Consider the following 23,182-nt stretch of genomic DNA (forward strand, 5'->3'; position numbering starts at 1 on the left):
GAACAGAACTCAAGGACAGCAAATAACTATCAGAAAGAGAATGTAAAAGTAATATCTCAGTTAATAGAAATACTTTCCAGACTCCTGGTGTGGAAGCTGCATAAAGCACTCCTGAAGAAGCAACTAGCCAAAGGGCACAGGGAGTGAGAAGAAGTGTTCTGCTCAGCCTAGGGGGCTATCAGGCTTGCCTGAGAAGAGATCTTCAGCTGTACAAAACCTTCTCCAAAGGCTGCATAACTACTCAAAAAGGAAAGGATGCTTTGGACAAGAAATGGAGATACCAGGAGAGCCGTGCTGCCATACTCTAGGTGAAACTAAAAAGCAAATTTAGGAAAGCATTCAGACTACAAGGACAGTATTTATCCATGCTGATGTGTTTTGAAACTAATTGTTTTTCTTACCATGATAGATATACCACATATTATAGACTTGGATTTATGTCTCTTTCTGAAGAAGTTGGACAATAAATATTCAGCTGAAGTCCTTAGTTGCACATTCTAGCCAACAGGCAAAAAGGTGATGGAGGAGTTTGGTAACAAAGTGCTGGCTTGGCCAGCCACAGAGAGCATGAGACTTGCAGAGCACTGGGCTAATCCTGCCCAGAAATATTAACCAGCATTTCATTAGAAGAAAAATTAGGTTTTAGAGAACTGAGAGAAAGACCAGTCAGAAGATTGCTAAATGAAAGACCAAAGGGGAAAGTGATAAAACTAGGAAAAGAGTTAATTCTTACAGAACCTCCATGTCAAGAACAAAACTAATCAAGGCACTAAAAGATGTAAAGAGGAGAAAAATAGTGTCGCCTATACACCAGTGCTAGGGGCCTCAGTAATAAAGAGAATAAGAATTGTTCATTTTATGAGCACAATGCCTAAATGGCATTAGGAAGGCCCAGTGGGAAAATCTGCATGAAAGGAATATTAAAATCCAGGATTTTAACCTAGTAGGGAAGCTCAAGTGGACAGAAAGAGAGGGGGAGTAACACACTCTGTCAAGAATGGCATTTTCTACTACAGAATCAGTGACAAAATACTTACAGATTAATTTTCTGCCATGTAGAGAATTCCTCCTGGCTAGAGAAATGGGCTGACAGAAGCCTCATGAAATTCAACAGATGAATGCAAGGTGCTGCATTTGGGCAGGACTGATGGATAGTGGTGCTGCTGAAAAGGAGCTGCCAGTCCTGGGGCACAGGTGACACACAGTCCACGCAGGGAAGGACAGTGACATACCAAGCTGCACCAGCCATACTGCAGCAGGTAGATGAGGCAGGGGTTATGCCCCTTACTTTGCACTTGGTAGACCACATCTAACATAGCACATTCATTTTTGGCCCTCCAGTAAAAGAAGGTGTTGATAAATTGAAGCAAGTTCAGGGGAGGGTCACCAAGGTGCTCAGGGTTGGTGCATTTGTCCTGTAAGGAGAGGCTGAAGGATGAGGGCTTGTTCAGCTTGGAGAGCAGATGATTTTGGTGGGACCTACCAGCAGTTCCTTGGTACTTACAAGGCAGTCAGCGAGGAGATTAAGCCAGAATCTTCACAGTGCCACAGGGCAGGAGAACAAGACACAACGAACATAAATCCAAAGAGGAAAGGGAAGTTCAGACTAGTTACAGAGATACATCAGCAGTGAGGGTGGGATGGTGAGAGGTGGTGCCATCTCCATCTGTGGTGGTTATCAAGACTTGTCTGGACAACTCTAACTTGAGTTTGCTGTTGACCCTCCTTTGAACAAGACTGGAGTGGAGAATCCACAAGGCCCTTTCCAACCCTGATTATCTATGATCCTGTGAATGTAATTAGGTATGTCCAGATCACACCAGAAGAGAGGCTGACTAGCTCTCTTGATAAAAGCACTCTCCCCATCCATCTCTAAGAATTAAATTTGAGCAATGCATTGGAGGTACCGAAATCTCCTTGCAAGTTCCCAGCCTTACAAATCACAGAAAATTGTAGTCAAGAATGGAAGACAGAGAGAGTTCATCTATTAAGTTATTTAAAAAAAAAAATAATTATAGAACTTGATTACATGTGTTATGTCCAAATCATGCAAGGTCATCAACAGTACCAGATACGTTTGGTGGATTAGTGAGGCCATATTCATGAATTTGAAACCATACAGAAACAGCTACAGAATCATAAAATCATTTAGATTGGAAAATACCTTTAAGATTGTTGAGTCCAACTCAACCCAGCCAAGTCCACCACTAAACCCTGTCCATAAGCACCAGTCACATCTACACGTCTTTTAAATAGCTCCATGTGTCAGACTAGCCAGACTTCAACTAATGAGCTGTGGAGTACAGTCAAGTGGTGTTTAGGAATATTTATCAGGTATCCAAGAAGCTTCAGTAGAGACAAGAGAGGTGAACAGGCTAAAAAGATAGTACAACATAAGTGAAAGCAAAAGCAGCAACATAATAGCAGGAGAGGGGAAGGTGATACCAATGAGTATAAATTAGGAGATGGACTTGTAGAAAATTTGTAAGAGAACTGAATGAGCGCATAAAATGGTATAAGTTTTGGAACAAGATAACAGAATTGTCACTAAGTGTAAAAAAGGCAGAAAACATCAGTTAAAAGTCCTCTAGGGAAGGTCAGATGATGTATGTGCACCATTGATCATAATGAGCTAATTTCAGCTCCAGCTGTGATCAAGTATTTTAGGCTGTGCCTAAATAGGGATTTTCTAAGATAAGCAAGCCTGGACAATTTGTATGCAAGAGTTTTAAAAGCGACGGCCAGAAAAGATCTGGACCAGTACTGATAATTTTTGATTACACTCAGAAAACTGGGAAAGCATCCAAGGGTCAAAGGAATTCTGATGTTATGCCAGTACACAGTGATCTCAATGACTGGACTGATGCTGGTGACAGTACAGTAATGAAATTTTCAATATGCAACTTGAATAGATTATGGATTAAAAGTGGATAACAAAATTAGCCATACCCAATACAAGTTTAAGGAAAAATAGACATCATCAAACTAATGTGCCATAATTTCTTATGAGATTACAAGTCTGGTTCACACAAGTAATTAGGTTGATATGGCTGGAATGATATGTAATCGTCATGACATACATTAGCTAGAGAAAAACTGTCTGAGTAATAAACCTCACATGCAACACTAAATGGGGATTCATTTGTGAGCAGATGTACTTCTGTAATGCGCAATTCTTGCCACTCTGTTCTTTATTTATTTATCACAACCTGACAGAAAACTAAAAAAAGTCACCAATGGATTTTACAGTTGAGGCGTATTTTTGGGAGAACAGAAAAGAAATGAAGATGACAAGTCAGGGACAGAACAGCATGAACTGCTCTGGAAATGCAAGTAATATGTATTCCAGGGTGAAAAAATGGAACCAACATACATCTGTGAACAAAGTTTACTGTTCCTACTAATAGGAAGGGGTTTTCTCTCTTCAGAAGAGGAGACGGGAAAAAAAACCCCAACCAATCAAGCTTGGAGGCAATGAAGAAAGCAGCTGAATGAACTGATAGCAAGGTGCTGTGATTGAATGGATAGGCAACTGCAATACTTGGCTATAGGAAACAGGAAATTTCAGGAAGGAATAGAGAGGCAATATTACAACCAAAGGCACTGAAGCAGACTGAAGCACTGACAGAGTACTGTGTCTTGTTCTGAAGTCCACCACTTTTAAAAGCTGTTTAAGAACACCAAAAGAAAAACTCAAAAAGCCAAAATATCCAAAATGCCATTCCTGACACCAAAGGTAAGGTCAGGATGGGATTTGACCACAGTTTGAGACCTACATGGCAAACTCAACTGTGATAATGAGAGAGGTAAAGACAGCACTCTCTGAAAGATAGACCACCCTCTCCTCAGCCAATGGACTTCAAGCAACAAGTAGTTAAGAAAAGATTTTGGGCGTATTTTGGGGACACACCTGTAATCACAATCACACCCCCCCCCCCCCCCCAGCCAAATAGTGAAGTCCTCTGTCCCTTAATTTACCGTGTCCCAGGGATGCCACAGAAGAGGGCAAAGACAGACAGAATTCCCACCGCAGATTGTTAATTGCAGCACTTGGATCATGAGGGGCAGAACAACCACTCGCTCCATGGAATTCATGCCCCCAAGGTCAGGGGGACTCTCAGGTCAGATATATAAAGGGATATCCCCCTTCCTAGAGGGACAGTGGCATCATCTCCAACCACATGGGAATGCAACTGTCTCACAGACTAGAGTGAGCAGAGAAAATTGTTCCCCTTTTATTGCTAGAGAACTGCCTGGCTTAAAAAGTTGATGAGTATGAGCCCAGAAACAAGTGAGTCTTCCCCTAAATTCACACACATATAGACTCTGGCTGACATTTCCAATCTGATTAGCTTTCTCATTATCTCAACTTTCAAACCATCATAGGCTCTCAACTTGAGGAAGCTGCCCTCTGAAGTTGCCTCAGTTCAAGCTCTCCAAACGCACCCATCTCTGTGGGAAACAAATGACGACAGACAAGACCTAATCACAAATGGAAGGGAAGAGGGACTCCCACCAGGACAGCTGGTGTGACGAGCACAGTCTGCTTGAAACGTCTGGGAGCTTGCAACCTCCTGTCACCAGCAAGCAGTTGGGAACGGGAGCATCGACAAGCTGAATCTGCAGCCCTGGCTGTTTGTGCACACAAGGGCACTGGCACTCTTCAAACCAAATTGCCTCATATGATTTTTGGAGCTCTGAGGGGAACAATGAGGGAGAGCATTGACTTATAACTGTGGTTTTGGTTTTTTTCCTAACCCTTTTAGAAAAAAACCATGTTGAAGGTGGTTAGGGGAGGGAGTGTTCGAGAGGGGAGAAAGTTCTGGTGATGTCAGCTCCTATCGCCATGGAAACGGAACATTTTTAGTGACAATGGAGTCTTCCTCCTTGAGCTGCTGGGTTGCGTGGGGAGCAGGGGCAAGCAGGGCAGGGGCACACGAGGGAATTCAGCTAACTACAACTATAGCTTCTGGCTTTCCAAGGAAATAACTACAAATGATTGCCTGAATACATGGTTTACGTAACCAAAACACTGTCTGGGGCCTTAGCAGCAAATAGTCATTATGCTCTTCGATACAATATGCTGCTGTGCAGTGAGCCAGATGGAGACATCTCAGCTGCCCAGGAATGCCCCACAGAATGGGCCCCTCCTGATCTTCACTTTTCCATGCTACAGTTTATTCTTTGCAACTTTTGCTGCCTTGCTGGTGTTTATTTGGGAAGGGAGAAGGGAAGAGAAAGGGCTGGGAAGTACAGTCCTTGTTCTTGAAACTGAGAGAAGCTGCATATATTCTAGGCTTGCCATTGCTTCCCAACATCACGGATGTTTCCTCAGGAGCCAAGTTTATGACCTCCCCCAGAGAAAACGAGAATCCAGGATGATGAAAAGGAGAAGGCTCTTAGAGAAAACTGATTAGCCTCTGATCAGGACCTAACTCACTGGCGTGGAGAAAATGTGCAAGACCTAATGCTAGGTGTCCTCTCTAAATCAGAATGCTAAGGCAGCATCTGGACCAGAGTAAGCTGAAGCCATGATCCAGGTGTGGGATCAATAAGGATAAATGTTGGAGCTTACATTTGAGGTTAAGTAAAAGCCTACAGTATGTAAGGACAAGTTAAAGCCTTGGGTTTTATTTAAACAGCGCAGACAATTTTAATGAATTTCAAAGAATAATGAATTAATAACCACAAGCTTTTATAACTCGAAATACATTATATAGTCATTAGTTCTATATAACTAAATGGAAAAATCTTTCTTTAGCAGAAGTCCTTTGAGATCAGATATTCTAATGAGATTACTATCATTTCATTCTGACACCTCATGAGGACAATTGAATAGAAATCAGGCAACAAATTTCTTTCAGTTTTGGACGTGAAATAAAAAATCCTCCACACAGATTATTTTATATCTAAGGAGTTGATTTGAAGTCTCCTTGGCATTGAAAGTAGTTCAGATATAAGCTTTTTTTCCCCGAGTACTGCTATCAGATGCACAAAAGACTCTGTCTCTCCTCAAATTCCTGCCAGGAATGGTGACAGAAAGAAATATGTAAATAGAGTTTGCTCCCTTCTTGTCTAGGTAGTGTGGATTTTGCTTATTTTCTGCATGAATTATTTGAGCTCACCCTCTCTCATTTAGTATTGGCCCACTGATTTCACCATCTCTTCAGATAGCACCACTCTCTTACCATGCTTGCAGGGACCCCAGACAGAGCAAGACCCCCAGTTCCCAAGCCTTTTTACCTCATATGCTGGTACTCCTGTGCCCACCTGGAACAGAGTCTTTCTCCCAGCACAATGCAGCATCTCACCCACTCAGAGGAGCACCATGGGCTCCAAGGTCCCCTTTTCAAACCTATGCAGCTTTTCCTTCCTCAAAGGCTCCTCTGCTACAGTCTTGCTTTCCCTGCATCCAATCTCCAGCAATTTTGCCACCAGGAGCTCAGGCTAGAACATACAATGATCTGGCTTTTCTCAGCACCGTGTCTCAGGGGCTTTAAGTGGCACTCCTCACGTCAGGCTGTTTTAAATCAGACGTTAATCGAAGCAGGCTCAGCTATAAGAAAGGTCTTCCCATCTCACACATATTGTGTTAATTTAGAAAAGCCTACAGCTTTCATCTGCCTGTCCTCCTTTCATGCACAACCTGACCAAGAATCAGCCTTCAAATTTTTACAGCTTCACTGAGTTTGAAAATCTCTGCTCCTCCCAGAAGCAAACAATTATCTGCTCCTCCAGAGGGAATGACTTTCAAGTCTTGCTATAGAAGAACTCTGTCAAAAGCAAATATAAAGATGGTGCTGCTCCACACCACGGGGGAAAACTCTGCAAAGTGAGCTCAAACTCACTGCTAGCTCAGTCAGTAATACATGCACTTCCAGGCAGCAGTGGAGCTGGTAATTCCTGGCTGCAGAAAAAGAAAATTGAGGGCTTCTCTCTGAAAAGATGTTAGCTTTTTTTCTGTGAGAAGAGCAATATTACATATTTATTTCTGATTTTTTTTTTTATTATACCATAAGGCATTCTAATTGAAAATTAGAATTCTGGGAAAAAAAGCACATCCCACTGCTAACAGAAATGGACATTTTGCTGTGCTTTAACAGGCAGATTCTGGTAGACTTTCCACTTGATACATGCAGAGGGGAAAATCAAAGCTTCACCATAGCAACTTTGTTGTAAAAAACCCTCAAATGTCAACTTGTCCCAAAAGTACAGTGGGTAATGCTGGTGCAATACAAAACCAAAAAGCCCTGAATAAAAAAAACCTACATTCCTACCCGTGAAACACTGCTGCTGGAAACAGAAATGCTAGCTTTAGATTGGTTCTGGTAAAGGTTACACCTCTTCTACCCCGACATTTTAAAAACACAAAAAACCCAGAAACGTTTCTGGGCAACCTCTTCAGCTGGTACAAATTAACACCCTCTACTGAAGTTGTGCTAGACAGATGGCTGCACATCAGCTGAGGAGTTAAGCTACCTTGTCTGCTCTTTCTTCCATTGGCTGCTAACCCCAGCATGCCCAATTCCAGTTTGGCAGCTGTACCAGAGCAGCACCAGAGTGGAAACTTTCCCCTCAGTTACATCATTTCTGTTCCATACAAGGCTCTAGTAAACCCAGAATAAACAAACCCAGAAACTATCAACCTACCCAGCCATGACAATGAAGAAATCCAGGCGGTTCCAGGTATCTCCAAGGTAACACTTCTTCCCAAAGATCCCCAGGGCCACCATCTTTAAGACCATTTCCATGGCAAAGAAGATAAAGATGAAATCATCAAACACCTGCCAAACAGAAACCCAAGAGCATATTTGACAAGCATTCTTAGCTGTGGACTTTAAAACACAGAATGTGAGAAAAATATTAATTTCAGTACTCCTGAAAATGAGCTAGAGGCAGGGCTGGAGAAGTTTCTTCCATGTAGCCCTGGCATCACAGTTTCCTGCTGCTCAAATTCAGTGAGGGCTTTTGTAGTTTTTTCATCCACAGGTGAAGTAACTGATGCAGACTCCAAGATTCCTTACACAGGCTTGAAAAGTGGTGTTGGTTCAGCACCAGCAGATCTTAATGTGGCCAGAAAAACACTGTTTTTCCAAGATCCCTCCAGGAGGGACTCCTCACCACACTGCTGCAGATTGCTCAGCTGAGGACATAGTGCAACTCCCCAGACAGCTTGGACAGCACACACCCATCACAGAGAGAAGCTTCAGATACCTGAAGGCTTAGCCACAACAACACTGTGGATGACACCCTTTGCTGTCACCTTCTCTTCGGGGAAGCATCAAGCACAACTGGTGTGTTCACAGGCTGGATGCACTCATGGCGCTTCTAAGTGTTCCTTTTATTTCCTCTCCCTTTGGGCATCCTGAACAGCACAGTATCTGTTGAATCAGTAATAATCTTGCACATCACCAGACTACCAAATGCATTGGAGGTTGCTATTCTCTCCTGCCTGGATTGTGTAACCTTAGTTATTTCTCCCTGGCTTAACCCTGACCTATGTATCTCGTAGGTGTCTGTGTCCAGAAACCCCTGCTTACGTGCAGGATCAGGAAGATCAGCAAGGGTTCAGTATGGCATAGTTACAAGAAGAGTTCATTCATTCTCTCTGCTGTCCCATTCCCCTCCTCAAAGCAAGCTTTTGCCATTTTACAACAGGATAGCTCACTGTGAGGGACAATCTTGCCAGCCTCTCTGGGAAGGTATCGCCCACACGCTGAAGGAAAGCATGCATGAAAATTTGTGACTTGGACTGAAGCACCATCACAACAAGAAGGAAATCTGCTTACCTGCAAGATTTTACACCTGTCAGAAAGGCAGTCCATATCCTCACATGGCTGGTACATTCCCAGGGTAACACAGTTTAGCAAAATCACCATCATGCTGACACACTCGAACCAGGTGGAAAAGAGTCAAGGAAAACTTCTGCAAAAGCATCACGGCTGAGATAAGCTTGTTCTAGGCTTGAAGTAACAAAATAGGAAGATTAAGGGAAAGAAGTGCTGGTAGGCTGATTTATTACATTGCCGCATTTTCCCCACTCAGTTCATCACTACTCCAGTCCTTGATTAAGCCAAAACTCTTTTGAAAAAGGGAAAGTAGAGGTAGCTCAAAAGGCCTGAAGTACTTACACAAGTCAAATCATTGCCATAGTCAAACACATGCTTGCTCCTCTCTTGTTGGTTTGCTGAATCCCTTCCCTCGCTGGTTTACTGAATCTCCCAAATACATGGAAGAGACTTTCCAAGGTAGCCTATACCTTAATGTATCAGAGATCTCCAAGATCTGGGGATCCAAACCAAAAGGGGCAGATTAATCTCTACATGAGCCTAGTGATTATTGGGAAGGGGATACAACATGATGCTAGAACTCTCCCTCTTCCCCTCTCAGAGAAACTTGGGGGTAAAGAAGTGCCAGTGGTCCATCTAATCTGTTACTACGCTTCCAACAGTGACCCACACTGTATAAACTCCACAAGTTTTTATGCCCAAGTTACTCAGTAACTATGGGGAGAAACTGTGTTTCTGACCCCAGCTGGTGATCTGTTTATACCCTAAAGCACGAGGATTGATAGTCCTTATAATTGTTTTCTCAGCTACACTGGTGTCCCTGCAGATGCTTTGCTTATTCATTTAAATCCTTTGTTGATAATCTTGCTAAAATATCTGTTTCGATAACAGTTGGCAGCCCTGAGCTACACTGGCTAATTATACTTTACATTAAAAACTGTTCCCTCCTACTTATTATTAATTTGTTGTCTTGTAATTTTATCAAGTGCCACTTCATTTATGTATTAGAGAAGTGAATAAAAATGGTGTATTTGTGTGACCTCTGTACTCTACCCACTCTAGCTGCCCCCTCTTCACCATCACTCTCTTCCTGAAGAAGTTTTAAAGCCTGGTACATGCTTATCCAAGACTTCATTTACAGAATTTTAGCTCTAAAAGTGGGTGCATTTGTGTAATACCTTTCCAGCGTTCCCACTGCAAAGCACTGATGTAGAGCAAATAGACCTCCAACCTCTGGCACAAACATTCTCGGGCATTTTACACACCTCACAACAACGTATCTGCCTAGTTTCCACTATCAGACAATTTTATCTTTTCTTAAATAGAAGAGGCATGAAATTATCTACTTAACATACAGCCCACTGAGTGCATCCATTTTCAGTCCTTTCAGTACTGAATCTAAAAGAGTGGTCTATATCTCTGATCACTTCTGAAAGACATTCAACTTCTGTGGTTTGTTCTGAGCAACTCTTCCATGCTCATTCCCTGACAGTGATTTATGACTAAACTGCGCAATCTGATCTAGAAGATAATTAATTCTCTCTCTTCTCCCCCACCTGGTTTGTGGTGAGCTACCTTCAGCTGCAAAATCAGACAAGAGCAGGGCACTAGTTCTACTGTTCCAAGTATTCTCTAAGGTGATTTCAAGAATGTGTTATCGCTATCCCTCACAAAGTTAATTCCACATACTCTACAAAGTAATGTACATGAAGCCCACCCTCAATGTAGGCTTCAAAACCAGAGCTCTGTTCTGAGGGGAATGCACCAAAAAGGCACAAATAAAGTATTTTCACTCAGGGGTCTATGCAACTTCAACTTTCCACCTTCCTCTCTCTTGCATATTTTTTTAATGATCTCATCTGAAGCCCAGGAAAGCAATTTGAGAGGTTTCCATTAGCTCACACAGGGTTTTTAGATAGGACTGCAGTTCTTTTCTGGACTCTTCAGAACCTGTTTGGCATCTTCATTGAGAGTTACAGAACCACAGAATGGTTGATGTTGGAAGGGCCTGTGGAGGTTGTCTTGTCCACCTTCCCTGATCAAAGAAACATCAATTACAGCAGGTTGTTCAGCATTGCATCCACTTGGGGTTTGATTATCTTCAGGTATAAAGGCACCAGAACCTCTCCAGGCAACCTGCTCTAGCATTTGATTATTTACACAGAGTAGAAGTGTTTCCTTATGTTTAAATAGGACATACCCCACCTTTCAGGCTGTGCCTGTTACCTCTTGCCCTGTCACTGGGCATCACTGTCTGTGTCCTTTATTCCTCTCATCAGGTGTTGATACACATGGATAAGATCTCCCTAAACCATCTCTCCTCCAGGCTGAGCAGCCCCAGCTCTCTCAGCCTCTCCCTTTTGCAGCAGGTGCTTTCACAGTTACTGGAAAGGCAGCAGCAGTGAAGCTCTGACAGGAGGATCAGTGCTGAATGACATTCTTCAAGGGGCCAAAACAGTTTCAGAGCAGGCTGAGCCAATGGTTGCAAAAGTCCTTCTCCCTGGGCATAAGAGGAAGTCAGAAGATATGTGGAAAAAAACAGGACCTCAAACATTCCTGGATTAAATTAATGCATAATGAATGAAAAGCAAAAATTGTTTTAAAAGCCAATTGGCTTCTTTTTTTTTTTTTTTTTCCAGAAAGCATGATAAGAGAATTTGAGGCAGAGAGTACTACTCTGACTACAGCCAAACTCGGGAAAGTCAGGACAAAGGGAGTGAAAGTCAGGAGTTTTTATTTAACACGGATCTACATGTCTCTGCATGTGCTTTGGCAGCAGCCCTGTCAGGGCAGCACACTTCCATGTTTCTCTCACTGCCCTTGCAGTGCCCCCCACAAGGCCATGCAGACCATGGCAGGGTGCTGTCAGCATCTGGTGAGACCCTGAAGCACAAGACATGACACGCCATGGCAACTGCTCCCAAAAAGATTGAAACTTAGGCCAGATGTGCAATTTCATCTCATCTTCTTGCTTAAAAAGCTGTGGCCAGTTGCAGATGATTTCTTCTCCCCTGCTTTTTAGGTATCAGCTCTCAAAGTTTGCCACCGTTGTCCAAGCTTCCCAAGAATGCTGCTGAACTGCTGGCCATTCCCAGGCTATTTACAGTGATACTAGAAAAAGCCACTGCCCCACAGTTTTCCTTTCAGAGCAGTTGGAAACCCTGAAAAAGCACATCCAACCTGCAGCAGAAAGGAAGAAAGTGCAAGGAGAAAACCAGAGCATCTCCTGCCCCAAATCAGGAGGGGTTGGTGTCTGCTTGGGTTGGTGGAGGGGGTAATTAGGACTATCTGCTGCCTTGTGTGTCACCGTTGTCAACCACAGCTACTGACTCCTGTCACCACAGCAACAGCCTGCAGCCAAGGTTTATCATCTTTCTTTTGGTGATGCCTCCCCTCTCCCACATCTCTCACCCCCCTCCTTTTCCCTGTGCTTGAGCCTGTAATTAATTGCAGCTGCTGACAAAGCCAGTCTTCAAAATCTGCATCATACAGTCAGAAGTTTAATTATTAATTAACTTCTTTCAAAGTTTAAATCTCCTAATTACAAGCAAACCCATGCACATGTTCTCCCAGCCCCACTCCAGCCCTTCTTCCTTACTGCTACTCTCCATTCCCACAGCCTCATTCCCAATATCTTTCCCAGTGAGTTTTGGGGCCTGCAAATGGTTTGGGAAACTAAAAGGAGACTCACACAATTTCTGCCCATGGTCATCTTCTCTCCTTGGCCACCACAAGGTGCTTCAGAGGAAGGCACCAGAAAATTCACTGCAATCCAGTATGTAATAACTTGCCATTAAAGGGAGGGCTTTTCCCACCTGTGACAGTTCACAGTTGATTCAAACCTTTTCAGATAAAAAGACCATGGCCCTCATTTGAAAAAAGAAATACAGCAGAAGTGTCTCCTGAGTTAATAACAGAATATTCTCAGTTGGGAGGGTCCACAAGAATCATTGAGTAACCATGGGCTAGTCTCATTATCCACATAAGTCTCTCCTCCTTAAAAAAGTTTTGTTCATTTCAGCACTGTCTGGGGACATCAAGATCCGTGTCTAGATTAACTATATTTTGCCTAAAAACTTGCACTGGTTCTATAGCTGGTGCCTGCTTGTGGCAGCAAGACTTTTCTTTGCTGCTGGGTGCCAACCCTGCCCTGTACCCCAAGCAGGGCCTGGCCAGCTGCCAGCCAGAGACAGTCACTGTGTATCTACGGACCCTCCACCCTGTCTTCCTATGGACAGGGCAGCTCTGGGATGGGGATACATTCAACAGGGACATGCATCACCAGAACACACCAGGAGAGAGCCGTCATTCACCCCAAACCATCTGGGATGCACTGACAGCCACAAGCGACAGGACAGTTAAGGAGATATGCAGATGTTTCTGGGACACGTTTTTTGGTAGTGCTTGATAATACAACTATGCATAGTGGAAGATGATGTTATAAACAGGTGATAAGAGACAGACAAAGCTTTTGGGCTCAATTCCTAAGTGACAAATAGCAGAAGAAACATCTGCTGTGCTGGAGCTGTAAATACCTTGCACCTAAAAACTGCATACCACTTAAGATTCTTGGGATTGACCTTAATCTCCATTTTCTATCACTGACAAAAATACAACAGAGCAAAATAAAACAGTACTTTTGAGTCCCCTCTTCTCTTCTTCCATCATCAGCTGTAGAGGCACAAGTAGCTCCCCAGAGGCTGGCATTCCTAACAGCACAGAAAATATATAAGCTTTATAATCATGACAATCCCTCAGTGTTTCCTGTTGCTATTTCCACACTACTCCTAGAGTATGCCTTGTGCCAATTAAAGTCCTGAATACCTCAGACCTATTTAACATGCAGCAGAAATGCCTGACTGCAAAGTATTTACAGCAAGGGGGGAAAGCCAGCCCTGTGGTATGGCTGGTCATGGCAGAACCTGCTCCTGCTCCAAAATGGAGAGAAGAGCAGTTCAGTGATTCAGGTGGAAACATGGAGCCCCACGCAATGCATCCCAAACACCAGCCACCCCTACATACAACTCCTTGTGGCCTCCCATCTCTGAGCTGGTGCCAGGCAGGCTCAGCTGAGGGCACTCTGCATCGCATCAGCTTGAACATTCCTCTCTGCTTCCCCTTTGGGCTCCTCCCCACCTACCTCTCATCCCACCATCCTTCCCACCAGCTAAATGGCTTCACCTTGTCATTCCAGTCTGCAGTGATTGCAGTTCTTTCTCTCCCCTTGAAGCAAACTAAGGACAGAGCTGTGTTGCTTCCCTACTTTCCACCCCTGCTTTGTGACTGTCCTGCAAGAAGCCAGTAGTATGCTGTACTTGAAGCAAGACAGTTAATACTACATTTGTAAAGGAAGGAGAGATTTGTTATAAAGATCAGAGAAAGCAACAGTTCCAAGGGTAGAAATGCTCATTTTCTCTACCTCATTGCTGTTGTCTTTTGCAAATGTTTTCACAGGCAAGTTTCACTCTTTGCCCCCTCCCACTTTTTCTTATCACCAGTCAGCTTTTGTGGTTTGTTTTTCCTTCTGTATCAATGCATAGGAGTTTTGTCTTTTCCTACAAAACAAGCTGGCTGAATCAACAGGGCTCTTTCTCTTCAGCCTCAGTCTGCTGAGCTAACTCACTACTAGAAGTTGAATGTAACACTGTGTTCGCTTGAAGAAAAACACCTCTCAAAATGTGTTTGTGTTCAAATAGATCAAAACAAACATTTTTCAGAACAAGAAACTTTAAAAATCCTATTTTGGAAAGACTAAAGCATTTCTTCTTTGTCTTTTTTAGTGCAAAGAAAAATTTCAATGTAACAGAAAAAAAAAGGTTGAGTTTTTTTTGACCCAACACAGAACACCCTGGTTTTGAGTTCTGAGTTTCTGTTGGAAATCAAATGCCAACACCCAGCATTGCAATGCTGGGATTTCATGGTGGCCAACCCGAGGGGTGCAATTTATAAAGCATATTTGCAAGCACTCAATGTCGACAGTCTCCAGGTGGTCCCGTGTCGTGCAACCTTGTACATGTTTGCTTTCATCACATCACCATTTATAAACTCTTCTCATGAAAGAGGAGCGCCTGAACTTCAGGCACCTGACATGAGCGTTGCTGAGGTCTTCAAGTGTTCAATAATACTGGTGCCAAGGAAAGGACAGCGGTACTGCCGAACACAGAGAAACTGTTACACTGATTTGAGAGGCACTGGGGAAGACTTAACTTGTGTTGGTGTTACTGGAAGGCAGGACAAGAAACTGCAGAAGGGGGACACAGTAGAGAAATTTTAAATGCTTGGCAATGCTTCTATGTTTATGCCCTTTGGAAGGGACTTTCTATCAAGAACAGATTACAAAAGACAAAGACTCAGTTGTTCCCATGTTAAATCAGATAAACACCAAAACCACAAAGCATCATAGGTCAGACTCTCTGATCTCACTTCCAAGGACTGCTCAGAAAGTGGGTCCTGTACCAGGCCACACAGGCTTTTGGCTGCATAGGTCAGTTTTCATTAGGTTCTAAGCTAAATTTGAATTTAAGTCAGTTTTTTCTCAAGCACCACATCATATTCCCCTTCAGAGTTTGGCAAGGATTGAAGATGGCTTATGAAAAATTTTGTTAGGTTTGCTTTTTTTCCCATTACAGAAACAAAACGAGGCAAATCTCTCCTTTCTTAAAACTCTTTCCGTAATGATTTATTCAGTTCTTCTAAATGCATCCATTAAACTCTCAAATCCACTAAAACCAAAAATAATAGAAAGAAGTTTCTGTCAGGAAAAACATACAGTGAAGATGAAGATGCTAAGAATGAACCTGAAGAAAAAAAACAGAGGTATTAACACAATGAGGCAAGTCTTCAGATACTCCAGAAACAGGGAGACAACATGAGGTCTCTGACCTAGTGTAGGGGCCCTAATCAAGCAGGAGGCTGCAGGGAAAAAGCAAGGCTTCTTTAAGACACCCTTCACCACCACGACTCACTGGCACTAAAGCTAGCATGAGTTACACCAAGAATTCTGTCTGTCTGTCACACCATTTACATGGATACACATTGGTCTTGTGAAGCAGCCTGGTGTTTTCTCCAGGAGAGGTGTGCAGATCCCAATGCCAATTATTCAAATATCTCACAAATACCATGCATCTTCATCAATGCTGCTACACAGCCCTGCTATTAATGATTACCTCCTGCCTGTAGCAGCTGAGCCCCAGAGCTTCTCGACTGATAATGACCCACCTCCAAATTGCATCTATCTTTCAGGGTGCAGCAGAGCATCTGTTTAACAGTGTGCAGCATTCCTACAAAGCTGTTTGCTACAGAAAGCATGAAAAAATACAGTACCTAGAAAAAAAAAACCCACCCAAGAATCTTTCTTTTTAGGTCAGATGAAAGTAATTACCCAAGTTTAAACTTAAGCAGGGTATTAGAGGTAATGACTGTTCCTGGAGAAAGAGCTTTTTAATATCCTCAGATGGCTGGGACTGTGGTTGCCTGTCATTCTTGCCAGGAAAGCAGTACTCCACCATGCTGTGGAACCAGTTCAAGACTGACTTGAGGAATCACACCTCCCGCTGACTCCCAAATGGTGCCTCCTGCAGCATTCTGGCTCTGCCTTGGAGATTGCTATCCAAAATCTGACCTGGCTTCACATTAAGAGCTTCAACAAGGTCACAGCATGAGGCAATAGGACTGCAGCTTGGAACATTATTATGCTGTATGACAGGTGAAAGAATTTTGCTCCAAAATCTCCTGGTCAGAGTGGCAGGTTCAGCAGTTGCTTCCTGCTGCAAATGGAGTCATAGGAGTAACAGACACCAGAGAAGGACCAGCTGAGGAAACCCCCTGAACCACAAAACTGAGGTCCATTTTTTAAAGTTCTTATTGCTTACTGATATTTCACACAGCACAAGCAACTCCCAATTGACAGCAGTGGCAAAGTAGGGACCATAGAAGAGTTAGTCATTGATTTTGGACTCAGCTAGACCTCTGCACCAGAGAAGAGCTGAACTTGGCAGGCCAAAACAGGAAGGTATTTGCAGTCCAGAAGTGATTTCAATCAGTAATGTGCTCCAGAGTGACAAAATATGAATTTTCGAGTGTAGCTGAATTTTCTGATACAGTGCCCCATCGTCCATGATTCCAGGAAGTGACATGATCAGAGAGGCTGGTGGAGTTCTCTAACCAGAGCCTGAACCATGGGAGTTGGGTTGGGTGTTGACTTTTTATCAGATGTAATCTGGCTGTGGTCAATATCTTACTTGGTGGAAATTTCCTTCTAAAGTATGAGAATGGAGTTTTGTAAGGGGAAAGGAAAAAAAAATCTCCCAGTCCTCCCTCTGCTTCTGTGCTTCATTGCCCTGTCACCCAGCAGCTTCATCCAAAATTGTGTAAGTGTTCCTCAGCACCTGTCAAACTGATGCAACAGTCCTGCCATATTTGGCAGTGCTGCAGTCCCTTCTTTTGCCTTCATGTCATGATGGGTTTGAATAGAGTCCTTATCTCGGGCGGGCCCACTAGACACAACCACTAAATAAATACAGCACCATAAGAGCAGTGTTCGTGTGACTCAGTTTCAAGAAAGGGAAAGAACTAGCGATGAGAGATTTGGGAGGGCAGGGAAGAGGAATTCTAAAAAGGAAAGCCTTACTTTTATGCCTCCTTACTGCTCCTAATGTTGTCAGGTTTGTTTATGGATGGGTGTAGGGTTTGTCCTTTTGTTGTGGGTTTTAGGTTCAGTGGGCTTTGGGAAACCATCTGTGGGACATGGAGAGGATATTCCAATGAACCTCCTGAAGCAGGTGCTGCTATGCAGCTGCCCAGGCTTGAGCTGGGAATCACCTCCCCCAGGCTGGAGGCACAGACACGTGAAGGACAGACAGATTTGGGTCCTGGGTGCTGAACTTTACAGCAAATACAAAGGAATGAAGGAAACCTCTGTCTTTGAATAAGAAGCCATTTCCCTGGAGAGGAAATAGGGTAGAAGAAACCTCACCCGCACCAAAGGGCTAAACCCCACCAAACAATAAGTGTGCTCCTGTTCCTTTTCCTTGCACTGGTCTCTTTGTTCAGCATTGCTGTCTTTCTAGACCATAGTAGTTTTCAGATGTTAAAGACTGCTTTTTCCATTATTTGCAGCTTCCCACCTATCCCTCTCAAAGGCCACACAAGTTCAAGCTGAGCTTAGAGGGATGTACATATCAAATATGTCTGAAGGTAGTGCAGGGCACCTTTAATGAAAGGTCATCTTGCCTTGCAGGAATGTGATGATGACGACAATGAAAATACAAAAGGCAGATTATGGACTTTCTCACAGTTTTAAAAGGTGTGTATGCCCTTCTGCACAGGGGCTCTTCTCTGTGGGTTTCAGGGCAGTATCTTGTACCCCAGCACATCACCTGGTGAAGGATGTGGAAGTGAGCACCTTGCTCCTCCAGACAGCCAGTTTCCAAGGCTAAATTATCTTAGAGGGTACTCCGTCTCCAGCAGAAGTCCTAGATCGGAGAGGCAGAAAGAAAGGCAGAGTGACTTTATCCTTTCTCTCTTCTCCCAGTGGCGTGATGTTTTCAGTGGCTGGAGCATCACTAAATCCTATGCTTGGTGCTTAGCTTAGCAGGCTTTTCTGACGAGTGCTTCAGTACAGAAAAAAAAAAAACCGTGGTGACAAATCCTTGCAGCAAAGTAAATAAAGATTAATTCAGAAGTGTAGGGAGTGCTCAGGTAAAGTCACTCAGAAGAAATTGCATACAGTCTAGGCAAAATGCAGGGCAATAACAGAGAGCTGGGTATGAGCTCCTGTTGTTTGTTTCATTATTGGCTGTAATTAAAACATAATTGTCAGAGTTTAAATTGTCACCACCCCCTATTTTGAACACTCCTTTTTCTTCTCACACTTCTTAACTTTTTTGAAGGTTTGTAGCTGGCCACTCTACCCTGATTCCCAGAGGGTATTCTGGAAGATTTGGCACTGATGTCCTGCAGGACGTGTGCCTGGAGAAAAGCCTGCAAATGACTGAGCCAATCTGTCTCAGCAGATAACTGGAAGCCAGGAGCTTCAGCCAGCACACAGGCTCACAGCAGCTGCTGGAACCTCCTTGAGGGCACAGGTGGGCTATGGATGCACCCTGAAAAGGAAGGTCCTGATGTGTCTGTGTGACAAGGGTAACTGTGAAGGGCGGGAAAGATTCTCAGTATTTAAGCTTCTCATCTTAGGAGGAGAAGAGAGCCTGTGGTGGGTGAGCAGATGTGTCAGCACTCTCCTAGTACATCTGGTCTCTTTTCCATCCCTACCCTTACACCCTGAAACAAAGAGCAGTCAGTGAAAATGAGGTTATATGAATCGTCTAGTACTTTCCTTCAAGACACCATGTGAACTTTCACTAAATTCCACATCTACCTCTAAGGTACATGAATGCTTCCCTTTTGTTACTGAAAAGAAAGCAGTCAGAAGAGGAGCAGGGTTTTTTAAGTGTCCCCTGGTTTGAGTTTTCCAATGCATGAGCTTCTTAGAGACTGGTTTTCAGGAGTGTGTAATACTTTTAATTTCTAACAGAGCCAACAGGATTAATGATGCTCTAAGCCTCCAAAGCCTCTGGCTCCCACTATCTCAAGTCAGATGGCCAAAGACCAGAGTTCACTTAAAAAAAAAAACCCAAACAAACAACATTACCCAGCAATGACACAATAAGTTACTGCTAGGGCTGCATTAAGATCCAGGTGTTCCTGACACCCAGTACATGTTCACTAAAGGCCTCAGTTTTCTGGCTAGTTGACAGACTGCACCATGCCAGGGAAAGGAGCCAACATGACTCATGCTCAATCACTGCGATGTCGACAGTGCTGAGTGCTGTTTTAGGGGGAGGTTAAATGCTGTGAATGTGCTAAGCATTAACAATATTAAAATATTATTAGTATTATTTATGAGGTATCTCCACGTGTCCTAGATGATGCTAGCCAAGATCAAATTATGCAAAATGTTACATAAACATGCGGTAGAACATGCTGCCTGCTCCAAAGGGTTTTTAATCTAACTGAACAGGACAGGCTAACGATGCATTATGATCTCCGCTTTGCACACAAGAAGCAAGAGCACAGAGAAATGAATGCATTTACCCAAGGGCAGACAGGAGACATGGGGCACAGCTGGGAACTGAGCAAGAGTCTCCCAAATTGTTCTTCAGGATCTCTGACCTAAGATCATTCTCTATCTCCACTACCACTGCATTTGATGAGGACAGTGCTCACAGGGAAAATTATTTTCCCAAAACTCTTTCCTCAGAATAATGGGAGCAGTGTCCAAGTTCCACTTGTAGAGGCAACTAATGTACTGCCTTATGATAATATAGATTGTCATAAATACTGGGCTCCCTGCATCCAGAGAGGTTTCTGGCTGTTCAGGCGTGCAGTGGATGAACAGGCAAGAGCCAGAAGACATATGCTCTCTACCTCCATCTTCCACTGATACCTTCACTGGGACCTCAAGATAAAATTCAGCCCATAGTTGTGATAGTGTAACACTAAATCCAGTTTAACACCCCCACATCTCTCTCTTTTCCAATCTGCCAAGGAATTTGCTACCGTCCAAGGGCACTCCAGGTTCCTTTAATAGAAGTACGCTCTATAAGCACAAGTTACCAACACAACTGACTGCAGAACAACCATCTCTGTAAAAGGCAGCTCCTACACAGTATGTTGCTAATGGGGCAGCCTAGCTAAAGCCTCCATCAATCAGCACAGCATAGCTCTACTGCCTCTTTGATGTCTTTCTGCCTGTTGTATTCATTGCCCCTATTCAGATTTAGGACTGGTACCACATTTGTATTCCTGTGACCTATTTGTTTTCATATAGATTCAACTTCACACGCTATTTATTCTAGAGTTTTTGACAGCCTCTGGAAATACATGTTTCTTCCTCTTATTTACAGTCTAACTTATTTTTCCCTGTACTGTTTCCAGTCAGAAATTTTCACTGTGCATTAATCTCACTTCGTTTTGGACACACCAGTGATAGCCTAGCCCATTACCCCATCCTTGCTTTCTAGCCATGCCAAGTATTTCCTTTTCTCTTTTCAGAGTCTCTTATGAGCCTTTTGGTTTTAACTTTTAACAACCACCCCCCATTCTGTCTGACTCTGTAGGAGGTGCTTCTTTATTGGATTACTCTTCACTATCTCACCGACATCCATCTTCTGTCACATTAATTTCGGAGCACCAAGGGATCATGTGCATTTCCCCTGTGCCATGCAGGTTCCATTACCTGCACTAGTCAGCTACCCTCACATTCCTGCCTCCTCTCCATAGGACACACTCATTCAATACTGCCACTGCAAAGGCATCCCTGCCCATGGCAGGGGGGTTTGCAACAAGATGATTTTAAAGGTCCCTTCCAACCCAAACCATTGTATGATTCCATTGAGGGTGGTGAGGCACTGAAAATGGTTGCCCAAAGAAGTAGTCCCTTTCCTGGGATTGTTCAAGGTCAGACTGAATGGGCCTCTGAGCAACCTGGTCTTGTGAAAGGTGTCCCTGCCCTTGGCAGAGGAGTTGGAACAAGATGATCCATAAAGTCTCTTCCAACCCAAACCATTCTATGATACCTAACAACATCACTTTCACAGAACACTTGCAACACTTCCCTTTCACTTTTCACAATCAAGTGACTTTACCATGAGGATGGAATAAAGATGATTGTTTAGCTGGGAGATAGCTAGTACAAAATGTTGGTGAGCAGAGTACAAAACCCAGCCATCTTTCCCTAACCAGAGGACAGGGCTCCCATAGGGTCTCAGCAGCCTGCAAAGGTCCACTGCAGGGAAGGCTGCGGCACGATGCAGACATTTCAGCCCCTGGATCAGCAGATGGCCAAGGAAAAGAGAGTCACAAAATTATTGGTAACCTGCCCAGCTCAGCAAGATGAGACATTGTCAATGAGGAGCACCAGGGACCAGAATATGAGATAAATTAGTTCTTGGTGGATTAGGATGGCTGCTTCGTGCCCTGTACAACCCTGCCAAAGAACCCATCAGGAGCAGTGGATTCATGTGCTGTTCTCTGAGATAACATACCATCTACTACTAGGCTCAGGATACCTACATCTGGAAGGCCCATCAACTTTTGCAAATTTACTTTTCAAACCCTACATGCAGTATCCTTTCTCGAACACATCTAGCAGTGACTTAACAAAATTCATCTCCTCTACGCAATCTTTTTGTTCATCTGAGAATGATTCTTCCTGCCCAGATACAATCAGACATGGAGTCAGAGGTGTACTAGGAAAAACTACCACAGAAATTTAGGCTCCTTACTCATAATCTACCCTTATATTTCAAGACTTACTTCCTACAGATTCTTATATGCCTGACACTGACCTGTGCCCCAAGCACTCATTCATTTTGCTGCCAGGATATACAGTGCCCATCCCCATGGGATGCTGTGCAGGAGGCGTGTTTGGTTCAGTCTGAGCAGGTAAGGGTCAAAAACATTTTCCCTCAAGCAGATGTAGTCACCATTTATCAGCGAGGAAAAGAAGAGACAGCCCTGCCATAACACCACTTTGAGAAAGGAGAAACCCCCCCTGCACCACCGTTTTTTTCTGGACGAGGAGCTGCCATACCTGCTCCTACGGCAGGGGGCTGAGGCAGGAGGCGTCAGCACCTGCACAGCATGCACAGCACAGCCTCCTCTCAGGCACGCTTGGAGCACCCACTTAACTGCACTGCATTTAAAGAGCTTTCAGATTATTTATGACAGTGAGTGGAAGGAAAAGAAAAACCAGAGCATAGGTCAGGATAGTAAAGACAGACTTGGCACACAGGGAGGAGACAGCCACTGTGCACCCACAGTAAATCTCCAAGAGCGACCGCAAAAGAGCGCCCATCTTTCACAGAAAGAACAGCCTGTCCCTAAAGCCAGCTCTACTCTCCACCCCTCTGCCATCAGGGAGGATGACAAATCCCCAGCTAACAGCAAGATGGCTGAGGTTCTGCAGCCCCACAGGCACCTTTGCCAGGCGGTGCTGGGGGCCAGGGCAGTCACAGTGTGCCAGGTCTGGAGCCAGACACCCACTCAAAGCCCCGCATGCTGCACCAGGCTGATAAAGCAATTTTACCCACACCACTCTCCCTCACTCTGCACTCTTCCCACCCACCTGCCACTAAAATTGGGGAGGAGGATACAAAGGAAAATCAAATTTTCACTAATATTTTGTGCACAGTGACCCATATTATAATTTTTTCTTTGTTTAAGTTGAGCTTCATTTCTCCAGGATAATTAGCTTTAGCAACACTTCAAAAAAAACTTTTCAGCCTCACAGAGCCACAAGTTTCTAAATGACAGTTGTCACATCAGGCTGCACTGTCATGTACAAAGCTTTTAGTGGTCCTGTCTCTCTCCATGCTTTAAGGCCATTTCCACAA

At 43.8% G+C, this 23,182-nt stretch overlaps 1 protein-coding gene across 7 annotated transcripts in view; it reads right to left on the bottom strand.

Annotated features, from left to right (window-relative positions):
* CACNA1I (calcium voltage-gated channel subunit alpha1 I) overlaps nt 1-23,182 on the bottom strand; it is a 149,502-nt gene that overhangs the window by 75,052 nt on the left and 51,268 nt on the right. For 6 of the 7 annotated variants that reach the window (XM_069002736.1, XM_069002739.1, XM_069002738.1 and 3 more), the window contains exons 2-3: nt 8,790-8,963; nt 7,651-7,784 (exon numbers count right to left, since the gene is read on the bottom strand). In XM_069002736.1, the coding sequence (XP_068858837.1) occupies nt 7,651-7,784; nt 8,790-8,882 (227 nt within the window). In that variant the 5' untranslated portion in view covers nt 8,883-8,963. The remainder of the gene's footprint in view (nt 1-7,650; nt 7,785-8,789; nt 8,964-23,182) is intronic. The other variant, XM_069002737.1, reaches the window with a different exon arrangement.

This window comes from Aphelocoma coerulescens, chromosome 1A (assembly GCF_041296385.1).
Source record: "Aphelocoma coerulescens isolate FSJ_1873_10779 chromosome 1A, UR_Acoe_1.0, whole genome shotgun sequence".
Taxonomy (NCBI): domain Eukaryota; kingdom Metazoa; phylum Chordata; class Aves; order Passeriformes; family Corvidae; genus Aphelocoma; species Aphelocoma coerulescens.